Source organism: Columba livia, chromosome 4 (genome assembly GCF_036013475.1).
Source record: "Columba livia isolate bColLiv1 breed racing homer chromosome 4, bColLiv1.pat.W.v2, whole genome shotgun sequence".
NCBI lineage: Eukaryota > Metazoa > Chordata > Aves > Columbiformes > Columbidae > Columba > Columba livia.
The window spans coordinates 18,205,765-18,228,433 of NC_088605.1; the positions used below are offsets into that span (position 1 = coordinate 18,205,765).

General features: G+C 35.1%; 1 protein-coding gene across 8 annotated transcripts in view; it reads right to left on the reverse strand.

Moving 5' to 3' along the window:
* Positions 1-277: 277 nt before the first annotated feature.
* Positions 278-22,669, reverse strand: part of KCNIP4 (potassium voltage-gated channel interacting protein 4) — a 418,880-nt gene continuing 396,488 nt past the window's right edge. For all 8 annotated transcript variants that reach the window (XM_065060640.1, XM_065060645.1, XM_065060642.1 and 5 more), the window contains 6 exons: positions 18,711-18,780; positions 14,540-14,610; positions 6,897-7,004; positions 5,681-5,785; positions 5,288-5,350; positions 278-1,871 (listed from right to left, as the gene is read on the reverse strand). In XM_065060640.1, the coding sequence (XP_064916712.1) occupies positions 1,824-1,871; positions 5,288-5,350; positions 5,681-5,785; positions 6,897-7,004; positions 14,540-14,610; positions 18,711-18,780 (465 nt within the window). In that variant the 3' untranslated portion in view covers positions 278-1,823. The remainder of the gene's footprint in view (positions 1,872-5,287; positions 5,351-5,680; positions 5,786-6,896; positions 7,005-14,539; positions 14,611-18,710; positions 18,781-22,669) is intronic.

A 22,669-nucleotide genomic window follows, 5' to 3' on the forward strand; every position in this document is an offset into this window, starting at 1 on the left:
GGTGTTTTTTTGTCATCAGAAGATGCTGTTGCGTAGGTTGTTAAAAAGTATGTAATGTGAAAACTATTTCAGAATTTTTGGAAAGTTACCACTGCTTAGCTAAATTAAATTTATTTCAGGAGTCTTCTAATGTCACTTCAGAGATCAGAACTGTGCTGAGTCAAGATCTAGGTATTTAAGCTTTTCTTTAAACATTTTTGCCAGCAATGTTATTTTCATATCTGAAGAGATACAAGTATTTCTTTAACAACTCAAAAAACCCCAATCATGCATCTTGTTTTTCTTCATGTTTACTTTATTATTTTTTGTTACAAAATGTGCACATTTAGTTTACACAAACACGCTACAGCAGATTTCAGGTGTACATGTATTGTACTACTCTTATCCTACACTGGTGATAGCAGAGCAGCCTTCAACATGCCTCTAACATCCCATCTCTACACCAGAATAGATACCTGATTTATTTTTGCAAAAGAATACTTGCAACATTCTTTCTACTTCGTTAATCCCCTTTCTGCAGCGATGTCAAAATGAAGATTGGCCCATCTCTGTTAGCTTTTCACCTAGTTTGAAGTATTGGCATAAATTCTGTGGACAATATATCTTAAAAAATACATGAACGGGGACAGTATTTGATTGTAGGTACGTACATTTTTAGAAAAATCTTTCTAGGTTTAGAATTAAGGTAGCTCCAATCTTAATGAAATAACTCTTAAAAAAAAAAAAAAACACGGTACAGTTGTCACATATAGACGATATACAGCTGAAGTTTCCAATTTTTTCCTGATTCCATCTCATAATTAAAGATATTACAAAAAGCTGAAACAAATGTTAGCTGGTCTAGCAGTCAGTATTAGTAGATGCTACTACATAGTGATATTCATTCTGAGCACCAAGTGGAATGGAAGCTTCAAACGGAATTCATGCCTTTTTCTTCATTAAAGGCAGAAAGACACATACTAATGAAAACAGTATTAGGATCCAGTTAAGGTTTCTTCATGAAAAATCTAAAGTCAGAAGATCCTTAATTTTATGCAGAGGACTTTGCAGACACGTCCAAGAAAAATTAGAAATACAGTATGTAGGACTCCTGATACTCATGTCATGATGAACTAAATGCAGATTTACTAGGTAAGTGTGATAGAAGCTTACTTGTATTCAGTAGGGTGTAAATCTACCAATAAGCAATTGCTTATTTTTTCTATAATAGTTCTTCCTCTCAAGTTATCTATTTTGTTAGCTTTGGATTTTTTATTTCTTTAAGAGAAAAGCAAGTCAGAGGTGGAAGGCAATTGCAACAAGATGTGCATTGTACATAGATTATAGCACTTTAACTCAAAGTGTTACTCAAAAAACTGGGATTACACCAGACAAATGTGAAAACAAAATACATGGTAACGCCTCTGTATAAATTAGAAGCTAAGATTTAAGAAATACAGTCAAACATCTGGAGATTAATCCAGTAGAAATGAGTAGCAAAACTAAGAGTATTTATTTAATCTTCTTGTGATAGTATCTGTTTTATCTAGAGGTTGGAATGATAATAAAGCTGCATAATGTCAGGTGTTGTTTTGATTTGGTTTGGAGTAAAAATATGACTTTTCAGAACAATTTTATTAACTAAGCAGCCACTGTTGAAGTGCTAAGTTGTGCATTTTAGAAAGATTTTTTTGGGGAAAAGTTTATAATAAAAAAATCTATTTGCATAATACATGTCTCAGTGTAAAGCTGAGTAATTTTATTTATGATAAAGTGGGAAATCCATCTTTTAATGTTGCAGAATAGTTCATATTTGTCCATTAGTTGTAGGCCTAATGTCTTCATTAAATCACATTTTCAAAGAGCTGCATGGATCGCATTATATTCTCATCCTGTAAAAGAGACAACGAAAACCCCAAAATCATACATCATTACAAATGTGTTGACAAATATCTATAGTGAAATTGGGTAGAACTAACTATTTTAGTTAATGACAACATTATTTTTCAGCTTGTTTGGAGAAACTGTTAGCAGAAAAAAAGTTGTTAATAGATCTACGCTTTAAATATTTTAATTAAATGAAAATTGTCCAGAATGCAACAGCATGTTAATAAAGTCTGCAGTATCTCAGAGGTTATAAGTTTATATCCAGTATAACAAAATACATATATACAATAAGTGCTCAAGGAATAATTGTTGTATCTGAAGCTTGAGTCCCTACATGAAATTGCTAGTCCTGTGTATCTCACAAATAAGCTATTTTGCAGTTCTAGGGCATTCTATTGCATAGCTAGAGATGACCTCAAAATAAAATAGATCTAAGCATGCATCTTCGCATGAACCAAAGTCAAGTCAGTTCCACAAATAACACTGACTCCTCAGCTCAGTTTTTCAGTGTGTTCACACTGAAAGATGTAGCTGCTTTCTAGTGCTACTTCTGCTTCCTGATTGCTTTGCATTAGGTAATAAAACCTTCAGCTTCCAAGTCCTGCATAATGCTTACTGATGCACCATTCTGTACTTCACTTTTTATCAGTAAATAACTTTCAGCACAGTGGTCAGGAATTTTTTTTTTGTAACATTTACTTTTCAGTGTATAGAAGAAAGAGTTTCCATGTAGTAGCACATATTTGATGGCACTTTTGGATCAACAGTTGGTTGCACAATACAATAGACGAGTATATTACACGCTCGGCATTTGCTGATCCCCACTGTAATGATCTTCTTTTCAAATGTGAAAGCATACCCTTTAGTACTTTCTTTAGAGATAATCTAGCCATCTTTAATTCTAGCGCATATAAAGGCTGAATTTGATAGAATATTGTAGGAAGTTTTGTGAAAGAGGTCCATAAATAACCCTCTTCTTAGAAAGGTTATCTCATTATATTCTCTGCTACTGATAGGTATGTAGGCCTTCTGTACTTTAACGTTCCAGTAACATGTTCAGTATCAATTTCCAGTAAAATTATTCACTGTTCAGTCTAGTGGGTGATTTGCTTTGTAGAAAATGACAAGTCTGAGTAATTTGCTCAATTTATGTTACAAACCATGCACAGTGGGGTTTTTCATCTTCGATTCTGTATTTCATCTCAAGTGATGTTGCTGTAAGAAGCAATCTGTGCACAATTTTGTGCTGATTAACCTATAAAAGCAATGATATGTATTTTCGAAAAATATGTAGATTAATACTTTACAAGTTTGTATAAGACATTTACTATATTAAATTACTATATTAAATTCAGATAAACTTTTTCCCACTGCATTGTTTTGAAACATCAATATACTATTCATGATCACTGATTAATGTAAGGTTAAAATTTGGTTTAACTGGAATAATTTATCATTTAATTATTTACAAATGTTTCTCTATATACATCGGCAACTAAGCTCAGAAAACGTGCAAAGCGAGCAACATGCTCTTAAGTTAGAAAGTATCTTGACACTTCCTACCAATTTTATAATATATGTATCATCACTAATGAGACTAGTAGTTTTCTATAATCAGCCCCATATTTCTGAGGTTTGCTGTTTCTATACATAAGACTTCCAAAGCCCCTTCTTTAGTCAGTCAAATGGGAAGAGTCTTCACAAAAACATAAAGGCTTCTCATAATATTTGAAACATGGTGACTTTCAGTAGCTATTTTCTGTCTTTATAAAAAAGAAAACAAACCTCAGATACTTGCATTAAAATTCTTTGGCAAATATATCTTTCTCATTTGCCTCTTTTTCAGTGCATTTTTTGAAACAATTTTTCATAAAGGATTTGTTGAATGATTCCTAACTCAAGACATTAGGACATGTTAGTCCATATGAAGCACAAGCCATGAGGTTTTTCTTACTGAAGTTTGAGATGACTCCTTTGTTGTTTTCAGGCTCGCCCAGACCATCAACATTGTGGATGGAATGGGTTACTCCTGCAGAAAATATCCCTTTCTATCATTACCTGACAAGTTAGAACCATGGTCAATGCAATAGATCACTGCCGACCGATAAGACACTATGCAATACACATTGCTAAGGATATACAGAAGAGCCACAGTTAAAAAAGTTATCCCCAAGGAATAACTACAGATACATATAAAAATAGACCAATTCTAGAGCACCTTTGCTATCTCCTGTTCAGCTTTCCCTATTCTAAATACTTAAAAAACAACCACTGACTAACTGCATTTGTCTTTCTAGTCCTGTTCTCTCCCATCTCATCTGCTGCTCTCTTCTTGGTACAAGAGATAAGAAGCAATACACACAGGCTAGATTGCTGGTCTGCTTCAGCTCATATTAAATCAGAGTCAGCCTAGATGAGGTATCAGTAGAACACTACTACAATTCCTTATATTTCTCACTGTAACAAATAGTGTTGGGTTTATTTGCCACATCAATTTGCATACTGTAATCAAGCGTATCCTATCACTAGGTCTAATGTGACACTTTGCAGTATGTAACAACCTCATATAATGCCAAAGACTCAGCATCATTATTTTGTGCTATATCATGATTCTTTTTCTTGCATTCTTTAACAGACAAATTAACAGTACTTCCTTAAATTTTTGAAAACGCAACTTATCTTTCCTTGTATCACCTCCTGATCTGAGAGCAAGCCAGGTTCTGAAGGGCAGAGGAGTGAAAACAGGCTGTAATTCCTGCTGCAGTTTATTCTCCTTCCTGGCCCTAGAGGCAATGAGCTGCTTTCAGCAGTCGAAGGAAATCAACAGCCACCTGGGTAGTGTAAACACTTGCAACTAATAATCACAATCAGTTCTCACTCTCTTGCCTTGAGAAAACTTGCCTGCTGCTAACTCTTGCCATCCAACACTCAGCAAGCTCCTTGCACTCTCCCTTTTTAAGGCCTCCGGCAGGTCATGACTTGCTGTTTGAGAAACACTTGTATAAATGATAAATTCTCAAGCAATATTATTATTACTACTGTGACTATATGTCACAGTTGTAACAGGAATGTGTTCATCAGCATGGACAAAAGATAGGAATAAATATTTAGCTGAATGTGAAGAAACTTTTTTGCTATCAAGTATGAAAAAACCCCACTGTTAAAGAAGGGATGCAGGCACAGTCATCTAATAATCAATGACAGCTTGTATATAACATCTCTTCCATAGATTCAGGTCACAAATTTATTTAGATTGTATAGTGGTTTTGTGTAGTAGTAGTGTACATACATACTCTACCTTGAAGAAATACTGTCTCTGGTATTATTAGGAGTACCATCACTGTCACTCCAGAAATCTGTGCGGGACTATGATAGCATCAGCCAACAGATGCAGGTTCAGGACTTATCACTGCGTACTTACCTTCTGGCAGCTCTCGATGAATTCATCTATGGTAACTACTCCATCTTTGTTTTTGTCCATTTTCTGTTCAGAAAGAATAAAAATGTATGTTTATCCTCCTGAAATCCTGCATAAAGCAAGTCCTTTTTATTATTCATTTCAGTTATCTGTCGGCCTGGGAACAACCAGGCCAAAATGCTGTAAAGACGTAGTAAGTGATATACTAGAATACGCTTTAGGACCTTATTATTGAAAAAGCGAGGTGTAATGAGTAGATCTGAGAAACTTGGGACAGAACCACAGAAAAGAAAAAGGATTAAAAAATTGGTAGGATATGCAAAACTTACAACAATGAAAATCTTTCCATACCTGCTAACAGAGCAATCTTTTTGGTTCCTTTGTTACCCAACCCACCTGGAAAAATGTTTCCACATGTTGTCTAGGTGCATCCTCCTTGAGAACAGGATAGGTACATTTCCCCATCATATCATATATTGCTTTCATGATATCAAGCATTTCCTGAAGAGAAAAAAAAATGTTTGTGTAATATAAGGTATGTTTTATCAATAGACACTGATTTGACACAGAACACAGAAATTATTTGTAGGAATTACATTTTAGGATAAAATACCGAGATTGTGCCTCTTAGTTTATGACTGAACAGCTTCAAGAAGGAACTACTATGTTCCTAGAAATTCTAGCATGTTAGTTCAGCTGTCATGGATAAACTTGTTAAATAGATGCAGATGTATTATTTTGATGTTAAATAATTTAGAATGTGTGCAAGGTCATGGATTGTGAGAAAAATCTCCTGAGGTCTTGTGAACAGAACCAGACAAGAAAATAAATTCTGTAACAGCAAGTGAATGGTCAAAACACATCAGCTTCTTACAACTGAGTCTTCCCCAGAGAAAATAGAAATACCCATGCACACATCTGCACATACGTAAAGAGTCCTTGTTTTATATCAACAGCTTTGAATTTTGTTAGGAGAGTGGCTTGTGAATAATTATTAAAAAAAGTTATCTGCCAGTATGCTAAGAAATTATGCTATATATCACCCTTTTATAATAATCATTAATTGTTTTTCTAAAAGTGTAAAATTAAGTATAATATATATTTACATAAAGACCCAGTTCTGAAAAAACATATATTTTAATGAAAACACTCATTTGGTCCCACTGTAATATGAGTATGTGTTTGAATCCTTGCAGAATAAAAGGCATAGAAATCTTTTTATATAAGTTATCTTTCAAGTAAAAATTTTTAGAAGTAGATTCTATAATGAGTAACAATTATGGCCCTCATATTTAATTCCTGTTTTGTCCAAGTATCCTACCAAACTACTAGTGACTGTATGTGCAAATCATAGACATAAGTTGAAGACAAACATTGCTGTATCTGAAGAATTCTGACTTTTTACAATTTCTGTGAAGATTTTCCCATTTCAATAGTTATATATGCCTTTAAAGTGAGATAATTACTTTGGTTTTAGCATGGCTATTTTCATAATAGATACTTGTTTGATAAAAACACTAATTTGACAATAAAGCCATTCTTTTTTGACAGCAGGACTTAAATAGGCAACCTTTAGTTTCAGTGATTAGTGTGAAAAGCAGATGTTATTTACCTCTTTAGTTATGTATCCATCCTTATTTATATCATACAAATTGAAAGCCCAGCTCAGTTTCTCCTGTACTGTCCCTCGGAGCAAAATGGAGAGACCCATAACAAAATCCTGAATAGAAAAAAAGTCCTGGTCAGTTTGGAATTGAGCAGTTTTCACATACACTCCGATATCCAGAATAACGCATTTGTCAGAAGCACAGAAGTCAGGAAAGATGTGTTGTTTCTATGTTTTTGCTTCACAGTCAGTGTTAAGGATTGCTGGTTTTTTTAAATAATTAACAATCTATGCACTATTTGCTACACTCATAATTAATAAGTAAATTAAGTCATTTTCTATAAAATAAGCCACAATTTTCTGTTTAGTGGATTTATCCTCTGAAATGGCTCACATAAGCAGCTCCTGTTGAACTTAATATCAGGGAAGAACAATTCCCATGGTTTAATTATCAAAAAAAAAGCTTAAGTGGAAGTTAGATTAATCTAAGTATAGGAGAGAACCATTTACTAAGAAACATTACATTATTTTTACATCTATACCTTGTTGGAAGTAGTTCCCAGACCTCTTAGATCAGTCTGCTGCAGTCAACATTTGAAACTTCATGTATGATACAGTATACTTCAATACTAAAACCTTTTAGTGGAAATATGGTAGGGAATAATATTTATTATGTGTTTATGTACCACATTAATGCTTTTGTGACCCACTAATACTCTATTGCTATAGAGCTATTCCACAGAAATAAATTAGAAGACTTTCGAGATTATTTATAAGTATTATTTGGTTATAGAATTTTGTTTCATCATTAATACTGTTTTGACAGCACAAACCTCACTTACATCTGGTAAGCATCTTGCAAATTGGAGAAAATACCAGCTGGGATGTGTTATCACCTGTATTCTGTATTTCTTAGCATGTTAACTTTTTTTTAACAATAGCTTTTTTTTTTTCCTAAGCATCTCCTCCACTTTGTTTTATTTGATAAGCTTGTAAAGCCATAAATCTGTGAAACTGTCCCTATAATAGACTGAGCAGAATATGGCAAGAGCTTGTATCTAAAAGTGCATTTCTTTGTCATTGACAAAGACATACAGGAAGTCTTAAAGTAACATTAAAGCAGAGACAATAAAAGCTGAAAAAATTCTTATCCACACCAGCAAAGTTTCTGCATTCCCTTAAAACAGGAACAATGGAAAAGACCTCATAGACATAAATTACAAATGTCTGGTGTACCACACAGTCAAATAAGTATACCCAATACAGTGAAGAATACCCAGATGTCATGGTCTAGGATCCACAGACAGCTCTTCTGACAGCTCCAGTCTTTTTAACAATTCAAGTGGTGTGCTCTGGGTTCTCTTAGTCTACTGTAAATGTCTGTGTTATTGGTATACATGCCCTTTGGGGTAAACGGGTACATGAATCTTGAAAGAGTTTTGCTCAACTTGTCTTGTCTGCATCTCAATGACTAATTGAGGGTCACAGGGTTAAATCTCCAAACAGCTCTATATCAGTGTACTATTAAGGATTAAAATGTTAAAGAAGTTCAGAACAGATTTGATCACATTATAGCATTAGCAATTAACCTTTTTAATTCAGTGCCATGTCTTCAAATATTTTCTGCACTGTTTTCCATTCTTGATGTAGCTTTTCCTGAAGTCCTTTGTGAAGGTCTCCAATAACTATATTTTCTTAGTGTATTATATTTCAGAACTCTGATTTTATTTTTAATTTGGCACCAGCAATATTTTTGTATTTATTCTACCTAAACAGAGTTAGGATATGGTTGGACTCCATGATCTTAAGGGTCTCTTCCAACCAAAATGATTCTATTAATATGATTTTATTATTCTGATTCTATGATTCTATTCTATTATTCTAAACCATATCTATTTTTCTTTTCCTGATTATTTCCCTTTTCTTCCTTTCTGCGATGCACCACCCATATGTTATAATAGGTGGCTTCCTGGCATCATTTATATCGCCATTTGCAAGGCTGCCCTTGTATCATCATTTTAAAAAAAAAAAAAACATGCATAAAAAAAATGGTTTGCACAGGACTGAATGGCCTTATAAAATCTGAGACATATCAAAAACCTTCCAGGTGTGTGCTATAAACTTTGCAAGAGTGGGTCACCCCCATCCATATTATATTAATATGTGTGGGAATTGTACCTAGTTAAGTTCAAGTGCATTGTCTTTGTCTGAGTGTTGTGCAGGAGTCCATCTCAGAAACAACAGAAAGCACTTACCATAACAGGAAGTTGTGATCAGCTGAATAAGGACCAGTTAGGATGGGATATCTTAGCTACATTCTTCATGCAATTGAAAAATTTAGCAATAAAATAATATAGAAACAGAAAATCTGATTCAATGGATATAGGCTAAATCCACAGGATAATTTGAGCTAGGTCCTCAAAGAGAAAAAATCTCTGCATGGTGGAAGATGATGTGTGTGTCCGACCAGTATAGCTATGCAAGCTGTTAAATTACTAAGCCAGTGCAGAATGACACAGGAAAGCAACATTGCTGAGGGCAGAAGCTAAGCTCAGAGTGTCTGTCTATATGCTTGTTACCACCGATGTAGTGGCGCGTGAACCAAACACACCATTTAGCATGGAGCATGAACCCAAGTCTCCATTACAGTACAAGAATACCCAGATGTGTTTTCCTTCCTGATTTAGACATCTGATTTTTGTGGAAGGAGTAATTCTGCTTTTAGACCCTATTTATTTTTGAAATAATATTCACAGTAATGCTTAGACACCTACACCCCCTAAGTATGTGCATCTGATCTAGGGTCACAAAGGAGCCTACAGGTCTGGAGGAGGTCTGGACTGAGACACAGCTCTAGGTCAGGTCCCTCTTCAGCCTATGATAATGAAGTTAGAAGCACAGAAATCTGTGTTTGGGTACTTGCCTTTACTCCTTTTCACAACTTCTATTTCTACCTTGCTAGCTTCCTGCTGAGCATGCTAATACCTGTAAAGACTGGAGACCTCCATTAAATGCCAAACTCTCCTGTGCCTAACTATGTTTCTGCAAGAAAGGGGGATGTCTCACTGAAGGGTTGCAAAATGAAGGATTCTTGCATCTGTTTTGAAGCCTCTGAGTGCTCAGTATCACAACCTGCTCACATTTCACTTCTGCACTACATCTGTTTAGATCCTGTGGTTGTGATCTGGGATTAATTGTTTTGTTTTGTTTTTACAGCAGTGGTTAATTACCTTTTAACAAAGTTGTTGATGACTTTCTGATTGCTTTATCCTTCAGTAAATATTTGGGGAGAACTAGTTCCTTAATAAATTAATGAATAAGCTTCATACTGTCCTGACTCAAATCCACAGAAAAGCTTAAAATTATACCACCTGATCATGCATTCCTTTATGTCTCATTCAAGGCCAGAAGTATATAGGCAGGCACCTAAATCCATTTTTGGTTTTAGCCGTGAGGATTTTGGAAAGCAATTAAGTGATGAGTGTTAATGACAGAAGTGGTGGAGCCCTGGCACACGTAAAACAAATATCACTGAGGACGTGCTGCTGTTAAGAGGAAATACAGAAAATTGAAAGCTGGAAACGGACTTTTTACAAGGGCATAATAGTGAGAGGACAAGGGGTAATGGCTTTAAACTGAAAAAGGGTAGATTTAGATTAGATAGAAGGAAGAAATTCTTCACCATGAGGCTGGTGAGGCCCTGGAACAGATTGCTCAGAGAAGCTGTGGATGCCCCATCCCTGGAAGTGTACAAGGCCAGGCTGGATGGGGCTTTGAGCAACCTGGCCTAGCGGAAGGTGTCCCTGCCCATGGCTGGGAGGCTGGAACTAGATGAACTTTTAAGGTCCCTTCCAACCCAAATCATTCTATGATTCTATTAAATAGATTTCTTTGTAGTTACTTTACACCAGGGGGTATTAAAATGTTTACAAGCCACTGTCCTGGGAAAAATCAGTTTATTTCCTACATGACATGAACAAGGCTTTTTGTGTTGAACACAGAGAATCACACTTGGATACATTCATTACACTGCCACCCTCACATTACTTTGGAGGCAATGATTGTTTATCACTGTTAATATTAGTGACATACCAAAGCTGTGTTTGATCTTAAGATCTGGACTCTTCTATGGAATGGGGTTAACATGCTTGTTAATTTGTTAATTAATGCAAAAATCTGAGGTAACAATTGAGGAATAAACCAGAAAATCACCAACAACTTTGCTAAGAATTATTAATAATTTTTAGACAAACAAACAAAAGTTGTGTTGTTGTGGTTTTTTTTAAATAAAAAATGACAATTCCATTGCACATGGGCATAGCTTTGTATTTTAAAGGCATTGAGAATTAGTGGGTTTACTGAGTGACTTTCCTCAAGACCACATTTAGAATAGCCTTAATCTGCATCTACAACAAACTAAGGGTACTGATTTGGACATTTGCATGTGAGTGCAATGTGATTTACCTTTGACTATATGTCCGAAGTTAACTAGCCTCATTTTTTCTGTGTTAATAACCTTGAGCCCCAGATCTTCATTTTGGTTCAGTTACAATATTCATGCAGCAAGTGAAAACCTTGCTTTGACATCTGTCTCTGTCTGATAAAAAGATCTTCAGTTCACTAATAGGCCAGAAGAGCCCTTCAATACCTGGGTCACTAGGTTTTCTGAAACTCTGTCCCTCATGTTAAAGCAGAAGTACTTGGCGTAAGTAACGAAATAAGTTAGTCTTAAAATTGATACAATCATGGGATACGGAGAGATAGGTTAAAGCAGCCAGTTTCATGAGTTTGTTTTTTATGCTATATATAATGCTTCAGTTGGAGACCCTGACTCTTATCAGAGAGTACACAGATTTAGGGATGACAAAACTTTAAGGACTCAGCAATCTCACAAAGCAATCTCATCCAATGAAGGTGTGCGTTTAACTTGTGATAAAGTCCAACGCTTCATTGTTGATGGTTTAAAATTTGAAGAAAAAAGAGCAAAAAGCTAGAACAAATTCTCTCTTTCTTCTTATCCACAACTCCAGCTACCACTGCTTTATTAGAAAAAAGAGAGTGCAACACAAAAAATGCCTACATTCTTTCAGTACCATTTCAGATTTTCATATGCTTTTTACATAGAAGAGAGCCAAAGAGTGTTTTTAATCATAGGTCATTATTTTAAATTGTATTTACACTTTGATATAAAAAGTAAATTGGGATGACTGATTATTTATTCTCAAAATTGTTAAATCACTCCCTTTTTCTCTACCTTTTGTGCTATATTTTTTTTCTAATGGAAATCAGAAAACTAGAGTAAGGATTGTTAGAGAAAGCATATGGTACAGTTGCATATAGGATAAAAAGGAGCAGGAAGAAATAACATGATTGTATTTTTCACATTTCACAATATCTTGTTGTAGGAAAATAGGAAATTAGGATTTTAGGCCTATATCAGTGTTATAAGCTGTGCTGCTAAAGCTGAAAGTCTCAGCTTGTCCCCTGTACAGTCCTTACCCAGAACCACGAGCGTGGTTACCTTATGCTTGCTTTGTACCTTTAGTTAAGACATTGATAAATACTATTCTTAGGGTTGCTGATTTCTGTGCTAGACTGGTGAACTATGGATAACAAATGAGACAGGTGGAACTTCAAAAGAAACTAGCCCTGCAACTGATGACCTGTCGTTCTGTACTTGCCAAGAAAGAAGAAGTGGAACCCGCAGACCACTGGAACGGAAGGAACCTGAGGATATCGACAGTGATAGATATCGACAGTGATAGACAGTGATAGATTTTGTTTAGTTGCATAATACCTGTTAGAACCCTATATAATGACTAGTTATACTGCTGTATGATTGTCACTCTCTGAGGAGGTGACCCAACGCTGCTGTTCCTGTGAATCTTCTACAATAAATACTGCTCAGAGTAACCCACAAGAGTTCGAGTCTCTACCCAGCGCCTACCTACGACCTTTTTTTTTCATATCTGCTTTCACATTTTACAGCACTTTCACATGAATTAAAAAAAAAAAAAAAAAAACATTTTTAACATAAGGAGGATGCTTTTAGAATGGTTATCAGACAGTTTATAATTGTAATCTTGCTACATGAGACAAGGACACAGAAGCAAGAGTCTTTTGACAGCAGTAGGGTTATTCTAGCTTCACCATTAGGGCAAATAATATCCAAGTCTGGGTAGCTCTCTGAGTCCATATGGAACAAAAGTAAACTGTAAACATCTATTTTGGCAATGGCAAAAAAAAAGCCTTATTTTATTTTCCTGATTTATTCCAAAGTCTTTTTTTTTTTTGTACACAGACCTGCATTTTGAGATATTAAAATCCCTTAAAAAGAGCTTTATATCTACTGCATTTTTTAAGGCTTTTTGTCCAAGATACAAATGTCAACAATTGTCCAGGAAGGATACTAAAACTTCTTTTGTTCTCATTATTCTTAATGATAACAGCAGAAATACTTCTCAAATACTGCTGCTAAAAATATTCCCTCTCATTGCCTCGGCTGTTACTGATTTGACCAGAAGGATTCCTTGTAGAATTAGCTTATGTGCAGAAGATGTGAACAAAACCTCCATTCCTGCTTTTAGTTTCACGAAGAGCCAATTGATTTCAGCTGCCCAGAAAAAAAGCAGATGGGCTCAAGTTTGTTGTTGGGTGTTGTTTTATTTTGTTTTGTTTTTTGATAAATGCAAATAACACCCTACAAAACGATCTGGTTCTAGTCCCAGTTGAAGTATAGATGTCTGATCACAATGTACCTGCTTGGCGAGGCATCTCCTTCCATATTACATCAATAATAAAGCAACGAAAATGCTTTCAAAAAAGTTTCTGTCAGACATCACATCATCATTCACTCAAGTAAATCATAAAAACATGTGTCAGACATTTAAACAAATTTAAAGTAGATATATTTCTCCCAATCCAGTCTCAAGTTCTAAGAATACAATTTGTCATTTGTAGAGAAAACAAAACAAAGCAAAACATTACAAAGTAAACATATTGTTTTGCACATGAAAGGAGAGGATTATTGTATTTATTTGTGTAGCTTAAAATAATGGCTCCTTTGCAGTATTTTGTACACCTTTTTTCATCTAAACTATTACAATAAGTTGCCCTTTTTACCATGTAATTACGTTGATGACATCAGCCTTAGCAAGGAAAGGCAGAATTTTGAAATCAGATTGGACAGTTAAATGGAGGAAAAATGAATTTCAAACTCTTGTGCTTTTAAATACATTTGCTTTAATGACATTTTTTGTAGAGCCTTCTCCTGGAAACTAATGAATGTGTGAGCAATCCTGTTTTGGCTGAGTCATCTCCATAACATTAGTTGTAGCTCAGAGTCCTTCTCACCTTGCAGAGGCAGGGAATAAGATAAGGATTATTTTATGTAACTTGCGCGTAAATTTAAATGAACAGATTTATAAAAAGATTACATAGGAGCACAGTCTGAGTTACCATTTAGGGATATACAATTGTAAAATAATAATAATGACTTTTGTTAATACACTGCAAAAACTTGAAACTTTAGTCACATAAGCTCGATTTTTCATAAGGTGAACCGTATAATAAAAGCCACCAAACTGAACTTAATTAAAAGGAATGGCAAAATATTCAATAGCAGAGAAAGAAGTAAGAGCATTACTTACCTCAAAACTTACAGATCCATTGTGATCAGTGTCAAATGCATTAAACAGAAAATGTGCATAAGTTGTGGAATCTACAAATTAAAACAGTAAAATTAATCCATAGTGATCACATCTTATTTAATCTAATTTCATTCCATGGAAAACTTTGAGACCAAGACTTATGTCGATATCAAGACTAAATTTTCAATTCAGTTTGTTTATTTATTTATTGGCAGGGGAGGAGGTATAAATTATAAGTGTAAGTATGTGGGTAGCTACACTGTTAGGAACAGAAAATCTAAAATTCGGATCTAGAATATCTTCATTCATTTTCATTCCTATTTCTGCTAATCACTGATACGTGAATGAATAGCAAAGAAGTCATGTTATTGTACTCTGAAACAACCCGTGTTCATGGGAACACTACTTTATCAGTTAAATGACCGTGACAGGGGATCTATTTCATATGTTAAAAAAGAAAAGTGTGTTCATTTGTTCACTTTAAATGAGTGAAGCAGATAGTACCATCTGTGCCTCTGGCGTATGGTTTATCACTCTGAAGACAGACTGGTTACCCAGGTTGAAGCCAAACTTGTCAGAAAGCTGCTGCTGTGCTTGCCCACCAAAACTGATTTGATGCTTAATTCCCATGAACATCATCTGAGGGACAGGTCCTTTAAACCTTGGAAAAACTGGCTGTGACTAACCAAAGTTGTCAACAAGACTCTGAAAGATGACATTGAACAAGTGATCCCTTCACTAATTATTTGTCTGCTTTTCAAACCTACTGACCAGTGCATATTGACTCATTTCAGAAACACAAGACAACATGAATATAAATGTCAAGACTCTAATTTGTTGTAAAGATCCATTTTTCCGTTTCCTCTGAATGCTTTCTAAGAGGCACAACCAGTTACAAGAGTAATATATTGCAAAGAGAGAACTCCAGAGACTGCCCTGTTGATATGAGCTACAAAATGATGGGGTTATGGGAAGGCAGCTTTCCTCAGTGTCTTTTCCCTCTCTCAAAACCATGCAAATTAATGTAGGATTAGGTATTGTTTACTTTTAATACTCATTTGTTTGCTCTTTCTACTTCATGTATTTACATTAATTTTAGGTTAATTAACAAACTTTTAGTAAAGTGAAAAGTATAATGAAATCTGTGTCCCTCTTTCAGGGCAAACCCCTCCCTGTCGTGGAAAAACACCATCAGTCCTCAGGTGCCTTTTTCTGATTTCTTCGCACTAAATCATTTTACCTTTCAAATTAATCCTGAAAATTGTTATTTGTCATAGCCCAAAATATTGTTTTGAATTAAACTGAGTGACAGTCTTGGGTCATTCACCTGAAATGCCACCTTGACCCCAAAGGAGCAAATATATTAAAACTGAAAACTTTGTACTTCACAGATTCAGACCTGATATTAATAAATAAAGTCTCTGGTCTTACTTCAAGAAGTTAATTTCATATGATGTGAAATAACTGTAACAAGAAAGAACTCTGCAACCTTTAAACCCTGTGTCTGTTAATACATTTTCTGAGAATTAAAAAAATAAAACAAACCAAAAAACAACAACCACCAAAAAAAAAACCAACCAAACAAAACCAAAACAGAACAAAACCCAAAACCCTATTGAGATGTTCATTCATCCTTCTATCCAGTCATAATTGCTTAAGCATGCCCTAGCAGATAAATTCCCACTTTAACTGAAAAACGTTAATTTGTTGACTTCAGTTTATAGTTAGGATTTTAATAAACCTGTTTTCTGTAATCTACTGAGACTTCTGTCATGCAACAGAAAATACTATGCAAACCATCTTCAGGGAAAACAACAACAACAACAAAACATTATAGAGGTATAATTACTGTAAACTGAATTTTAAATAGCTTCCCATTCTCTTGGCTTTCATGTCTTAAAAATATGTGAAATATTCCTGAATATTTTCTGCAGCTCTAAAGAACAGACAAAGGTTAACACAAAACTTTTTTATTGTTTGTTGCCCATACATGATACAATATACTACTCTTTCGTATGATGGCATAGGAAAAAAAGTTCTCTACCTGAAGAATCTTTTCTTGCTAGTAACCCCTTGTGAAAAAAAAATCAAAAGTTGTTTGTTCAGGCAATTCTGACCTTAAATTTTTCCTTCCAAAACACAGCAGGATGAGGTACACTAGTTTTTTAATTAGAGCTACTTAATGCAATTCTCCCCTGCCCCCACCTCCCTAAATCTTGAACGTTAATCATGTTAGACAAAAGCTTAACTTTTTAAGTAAAATAAGGTTTCCTTTCAGGGATCTGATATCATAACTAGTAGGTTAAATTAATATTTTGACAGGTTGAGACAAGAACAGATATTAAATCAGAATTCCTTTTAAATACTCTATTAAAGCATTTTAAACATTAGAGACAAAAAATGGTTGTCATTATACCTCTGAGAGTACGCCTTATCAAACCATGAACATAATCTGTTCTGTTCCTGAGAAGGATTGTAATAATTATTCACTGTGTGGTTTCTTATCTACAACCTGCTCAGCTGAAGAACAAATCTCAAGTTATATATCAGGCAACCCATTGCATGAATGCAGGAGGGCTATTCATTCACCTGTATGGCAGTTCATTTCTATTAAAAAGAAGCTACTGGAGTGCCTTTCGGGCATGGAAAGCTTTTTACAAAGATACTCCTGTTTTTTTAACCACATCTGTTTTTACTGCAATCCAGTGCCATCTGCTTCATTACTCTTGTGGCCCCCTTGTCCTTGTTCTGCTCCTCCTGAAGTAAGGAAGAAGAAACCACCAACATGAACACCCTATTCCTCCCGGGGAAGGACTCCAGATGCCGACAGTCCACTGCGGTCCCCACGTGCTCCCCCACACGATGCCACTGCCCTAAAGGCCCAGAGGAGCAGCAGAAAGATGAGCATTAGCACCAGAAAAAGGGGTAGAAACTAAGAACTGAGTATATTTCAATTTTAACTACACTACTATTCTTTCCTTTCTGTAACAGTTAGGTCAGGACTAATAAAGATTAGGCTTTACATTTATTTTCATAATACATTTTAGCCTTACTTTTAGAAAAGATGTGCTTTCTCTTCACCCATAAACAATTTGGAGTGTAACAATAGAAAATATCATAATTTTTTAAATTATTATTTTAAGTGTAGTAAAGGTGTAGTAAATCACATGCAGAGAATTATTTTCATTAGCCAGGGTAATTAAAAAATACAATATCTGAAACTGTAATTGTTAGCTTGGTTTAAAAGCCTAGATAGAGAAATCATCATTAGGCAGGCCAACTCTTTTAGCCTTTTGTTCTTCCCCATTGACTATGCCTACTTGTTAAGGATTTCGGTGATGGTAATCCACACTGAATGCTGCTATTTACCTTCTAGGTCTTTATTCAAAAGAAAACTAATTGGGAGATGGTTTGTTCCTACCAATTAAATGTGTTGGTTTTGTTTTTATTAAATACAAGTGAAAAGAGAGAGCTATGAACAGTCCCAGGGAAACATGAAAATCTCAAGAGCTATGAGAGATGAAGAGGCAGGATTGAAGAGTTGTAGGATAATATGAAGAGGGAGGATTGACTGGTAAAAGCAAGAAGAAGAAAAGAGAGGAAAACAATTCAAATTAAAAGAAAATTGAAGGTTCAAGGCAAAAAACTGTCATACATCTTTGTTTTACCTCCATTTCACTAAAAGATAATGAAGATAAATAAATTAATGAAACCCCTGGAAATTAATTAATTGAAATTGAGTTCAGAAAAGAAAAAAGCCCTCATTTAAGTTGAGAAACCCCATAGAAATCAAGAGGGGTCTGCCATCGATATTAGAGGGTACCTGTAGAGCCTCCTACAGTTTTCATTTCTACTGTGAAAGATTTTTTGGAATAAAAGAGAATGGAGAAGACTGTATAGGAAGTTTAAAAAGAAATAACCTACTCAGAGAAACCTGTTTTTCCATAGTACCCAAACACAGGCAGTAACTTCATAAGAGAAGACTGACTTCTTGTGGATATCATTGCATTCAATTTAGAAATATATATCAGAGAAGTACCCCATGAGTTCTGACAGAGCCTGAGATGACAATCTTGTTAATTTGAACAAAAGGCTCTTTTGTCAGACTTAGGGACTTACAAACATAGCTCTCTGTTCACTGTACTACTAATTACATCTGTCAAGTACTTACCTCCCTGTGGAAAGAACTGAGAGTAAATCTCTTTGAAGGTTTCCTCATTGACAACACCACTGGGGCATTCCTGAAAAAAAATGAAAGAAATTAATACCATCCACTCTGGCCCAGTTAAACCGTATGTTCATGAGACTGTAAAGAACATGTGTGTGACTCTCAGAGTTTAACATGCCTGATTTTGCACTTTCAAACAAGTATTAATGCATCAAATGTTCATTCACTTTGATATATCTTCATGTTCCCATGGGACAAAAATTTCTTCTGTGCCATATATCTCAACTTCAGCCTTGAGACCTGACTGACAGACATGAGCAGCAACCGCTCTGCTGCAGTGCAGGGAGCTACTGGTGCCACTGTGGGCCATGGGTGGCCGCTCCCGTAGCTGCAAGCAGCATTTGCAGAGTGTGGAAAACAAGCAGGAATCTGAACTGCATTTGCAGTTGGGTATTACTGATAGAACATGCAGTCATATTCTACCAGAAGACTTCTATTCAATGAATTCAAAAGACTCTGACGCAGAAGATCTTATTCAAACCTTGAAGATCTTTCTCCCCCTTTACATCTTTTTCATAAGCTGAAATACATAAGAAAGAATAAGCAGAAAGTGCCAGAGCAGAGTGATAAGACAGAAAATGAAAGGAAGGGAAGAAGAAGTAAAAAGAGGATTAGAGCAGTAAGTTCACAACAATGACTTATGGAAAGATGCAGGAAAAGCAGAAGGAACACTGTGTTGTTTACTGTAAATATCAAAGACCAGCTAGCCAGCTTCAAGTCTTGCATTTACCACACTGAGCAGGTGGCTTTGGGCAATGCACTTAATTTCTTTTTTGCCTTAATTTCTCTTTAACACAGAGGGTGAAAAAAATCTGGAAAGCTCTTTAAGAGGAAAGTATTTCTAGAAACAAAGGTAAGAAGAGACAAATTAAGTGTTAAGGGTCATACATTTATTTTTGTCTATTACTGTGCTATTTGGACTGATAGCTCAAACTTATGTGCTCCTGGTCTTAAACTGGGGAAATGAAATAGCTATAAATGAAGATAAAGAACAGTGTAACATCTTTTATCAGTATAATAACAGCTTTTGCTGTGAAAGCCAATAATATTTCTGTTAGACTGAATAAGGAACACTGAGATATTCATAGTTCTGACAGCTTCTGCTAAGAAACAAATAATGTAATCTTGCTAATTGGGGGATGAATGCACCACCTGAAAAACACGTCAGATCTGTAGATCTAGGACTATTTTGATTTATGTCACTTATCCTCAGCCAAAATCAGCACTTCACCATAACTAAGCATGTGCAAACACGTAGTAAGAAACAATTCTGTTTGATCAGGAGAAACAGCAACCACAGAGACAGAAGAACAAAATTATTTGTTCCTGGTCACAGGGGCTGTCACCGACAGAGGCAGAATTAGAGAACAGGTCTTTGTAACACCAGATGTATACTGACTGCTGGGTCACACTGCCTTTCAAACCAAAGCCTTTGGGGAATGGGAGGAACAGTGAAATGAATCTAGCTTCTCTACCCTTTGTCAGGTAAGGAGCAATCTGTTAGTTGAGGTGGAATCTCCCTGACTATCATGTATTTGGGTGTGACAGCATTCTAAAACATCTCTCTCTGCATTACCACCTTTCTAAAAATACTGTAATCAGTGGTAATCAGTGGTCTACTGTCTCTGTGGTCTACTGTCTCTGTGGTCCCTAGCAGGTTTACTACGCTGCTTGTCCTTTTATGTGAAGCCTTCTAGAATTGTGTAAGTTCATGCGAAAGAGCCATATTTTTATTTGTATTTGGAGTACAATAAAGAAAACATCAGTGAAGTGTTCAGGTACTCACTGATAAAACATTACGGTTATTCAATGTAGAAAATGTAAGGTATTTCATAAGTTCTTCTACCAAACATACATTGGTATATATTCTACATGATTCCCAGATCTGCCCAAGGAAGAATAACACAGCCTTCTCCCTGAGATGAGTGGGAGTGTGAAAGGACAATGCAGTATTTCAGAATTTAGAAAAAGAAGGCAAGGCTTCTTTCTGTTCTACATTTCATTTATTTTCAGGCAAAAAGCAAGGCATATTTGAATCTGTAAAATTCAGATCTTGCCCTTTTTTTCTTTTTTTCCCCTCCTGAGAAGCTCAATAAATAATGAATGACAAAATGTGCATTTAAGTTCATCTAACTCTATGGCTTATGAAGATGTAAAGCAATTTTTCTTTGGATGAGTAAGACATTTAAAACATCCTCATTTTACAAAGAGTTCTCTTCCGTTTTACAGGAAATACCAATGTCTGCAACAGTGTCAATCCTTAGCCTAAAGCTGTGCAAAATAAGGCTCCCATTTCCTGACCGCATTTGAGTGTTGTGATGTTAGAGGAGAATTAAATGTACTCTGGAAAAATATGTCTAATTTATTATTTGTTAGTTCAAAATAAGTTAGCAGCCTGTTTAGAGATCTACATACCTCATTATGGCAGTAGGCAGTTAGGGTTAGGGTTTCACCATACTGTTTGAAAGAAACATTGTTCAAAAAGGCAACCTACTTTTACAGAATTACCTATTAGTAGAGCCAGGAATGAACTCTTGAGTTTTTCTAGGTTTACTCCCTGTATTTTTTTCCTCTGCTCTTTACTATAGCATTGCCCATAACACCTTACCTTTTCCATCCTTGGAGGTCTGTAGTAATGGTACCTTAATGATATTCATTAGAAATCCTGTGATACTGACCAATTACTCTTGTCAGAATTATCAGTTTGAACTTTTCTTTCCTTAGCATGGAAATTTCCTCTGAGACTCTACAAGATGGTGAACACCTCTGTTCTTAAATAATTTTAGTCAAAATATATATGCAGCCAGCATAATTTACCTCCAAGACCACCCTTTTCTTTACTCATAAAGAGTTATGACTTTATTTTGATTATCATGAGATTTCTCTAGTTCAGAGAAAGAGACTTAATATTGTAATTGTTAAGTATGCCCCATGGCTTTACGTCAAGTTATTGCTGACTTCTGCCATTGTAGCAACTATAATTAAAAAATCTTTCCAACTTTTCATTAAACTCTTATAAAAGAGAGGAAAATAATTAAATAGTTTGAAAGAAAAATGTGAGGCTTATTTAAACCATTCCCTATACACTTTTACAGCTGTACATAATTTATTTTGTTACAGAAATTTTCTGTTTGACAGGCTTTTAAAATTGCATTAATGATGTATTATATTTTCCTTCTGGAGAATAAAAAGGAGGAAAAGTTCATTTTGAACTGTTTTTCCTGAGTCTAGTACTCCTTCCTTAAAGAGAAAATAATATAAACCGACAGCAAGAACTGACAGAGAATAATAAATTTGATTCTGCCTTTTGATGATCTCGCTTGTGATTTTACTGCTGAGAAATTACACCTCCAGCACATGGTCTTATGAACCACTCCAAAACCCATAAATTATTTACAAGCTTCATGCTGTCTAAGCTGTCTTTTTTTTTGGTATTTCTAAGAATACTGCAATAGCTGGATTCTTCTTTACTACCTAATCAACATCCTTTTTAGACAAGTAGCCAACCCCAAAAGACACAAAAAAGAGAGAAATAATGAAATGTAGGAAAGAGGATGAAGGAGAAACAAACTCAAAGACTTTTGTCTGCATAACAAACAATTTTGCATGATTGATTAAGCTGTATTAGGAGCTTTGGCAATTTTAAATATATTTTAATTACAGGCTTTTGCATGACAGGTTCTCCATCCCATGCTTTATCTGATGTCAGTTTTCATTCTGCTTCATTTAGATATATGTTCTTGTGCATTGACTTAATTGTCTCTAATTGATATTATTTTCTTTATTTATTTTTTTTTTTAATGTACTGAAAATTTTTATTTTGCATAAGCACAAAACTTCATGGAAGAACACATGTGTAATTCTGAAATAGCATGCACATACTTTAAAGCTAATTCTACTAG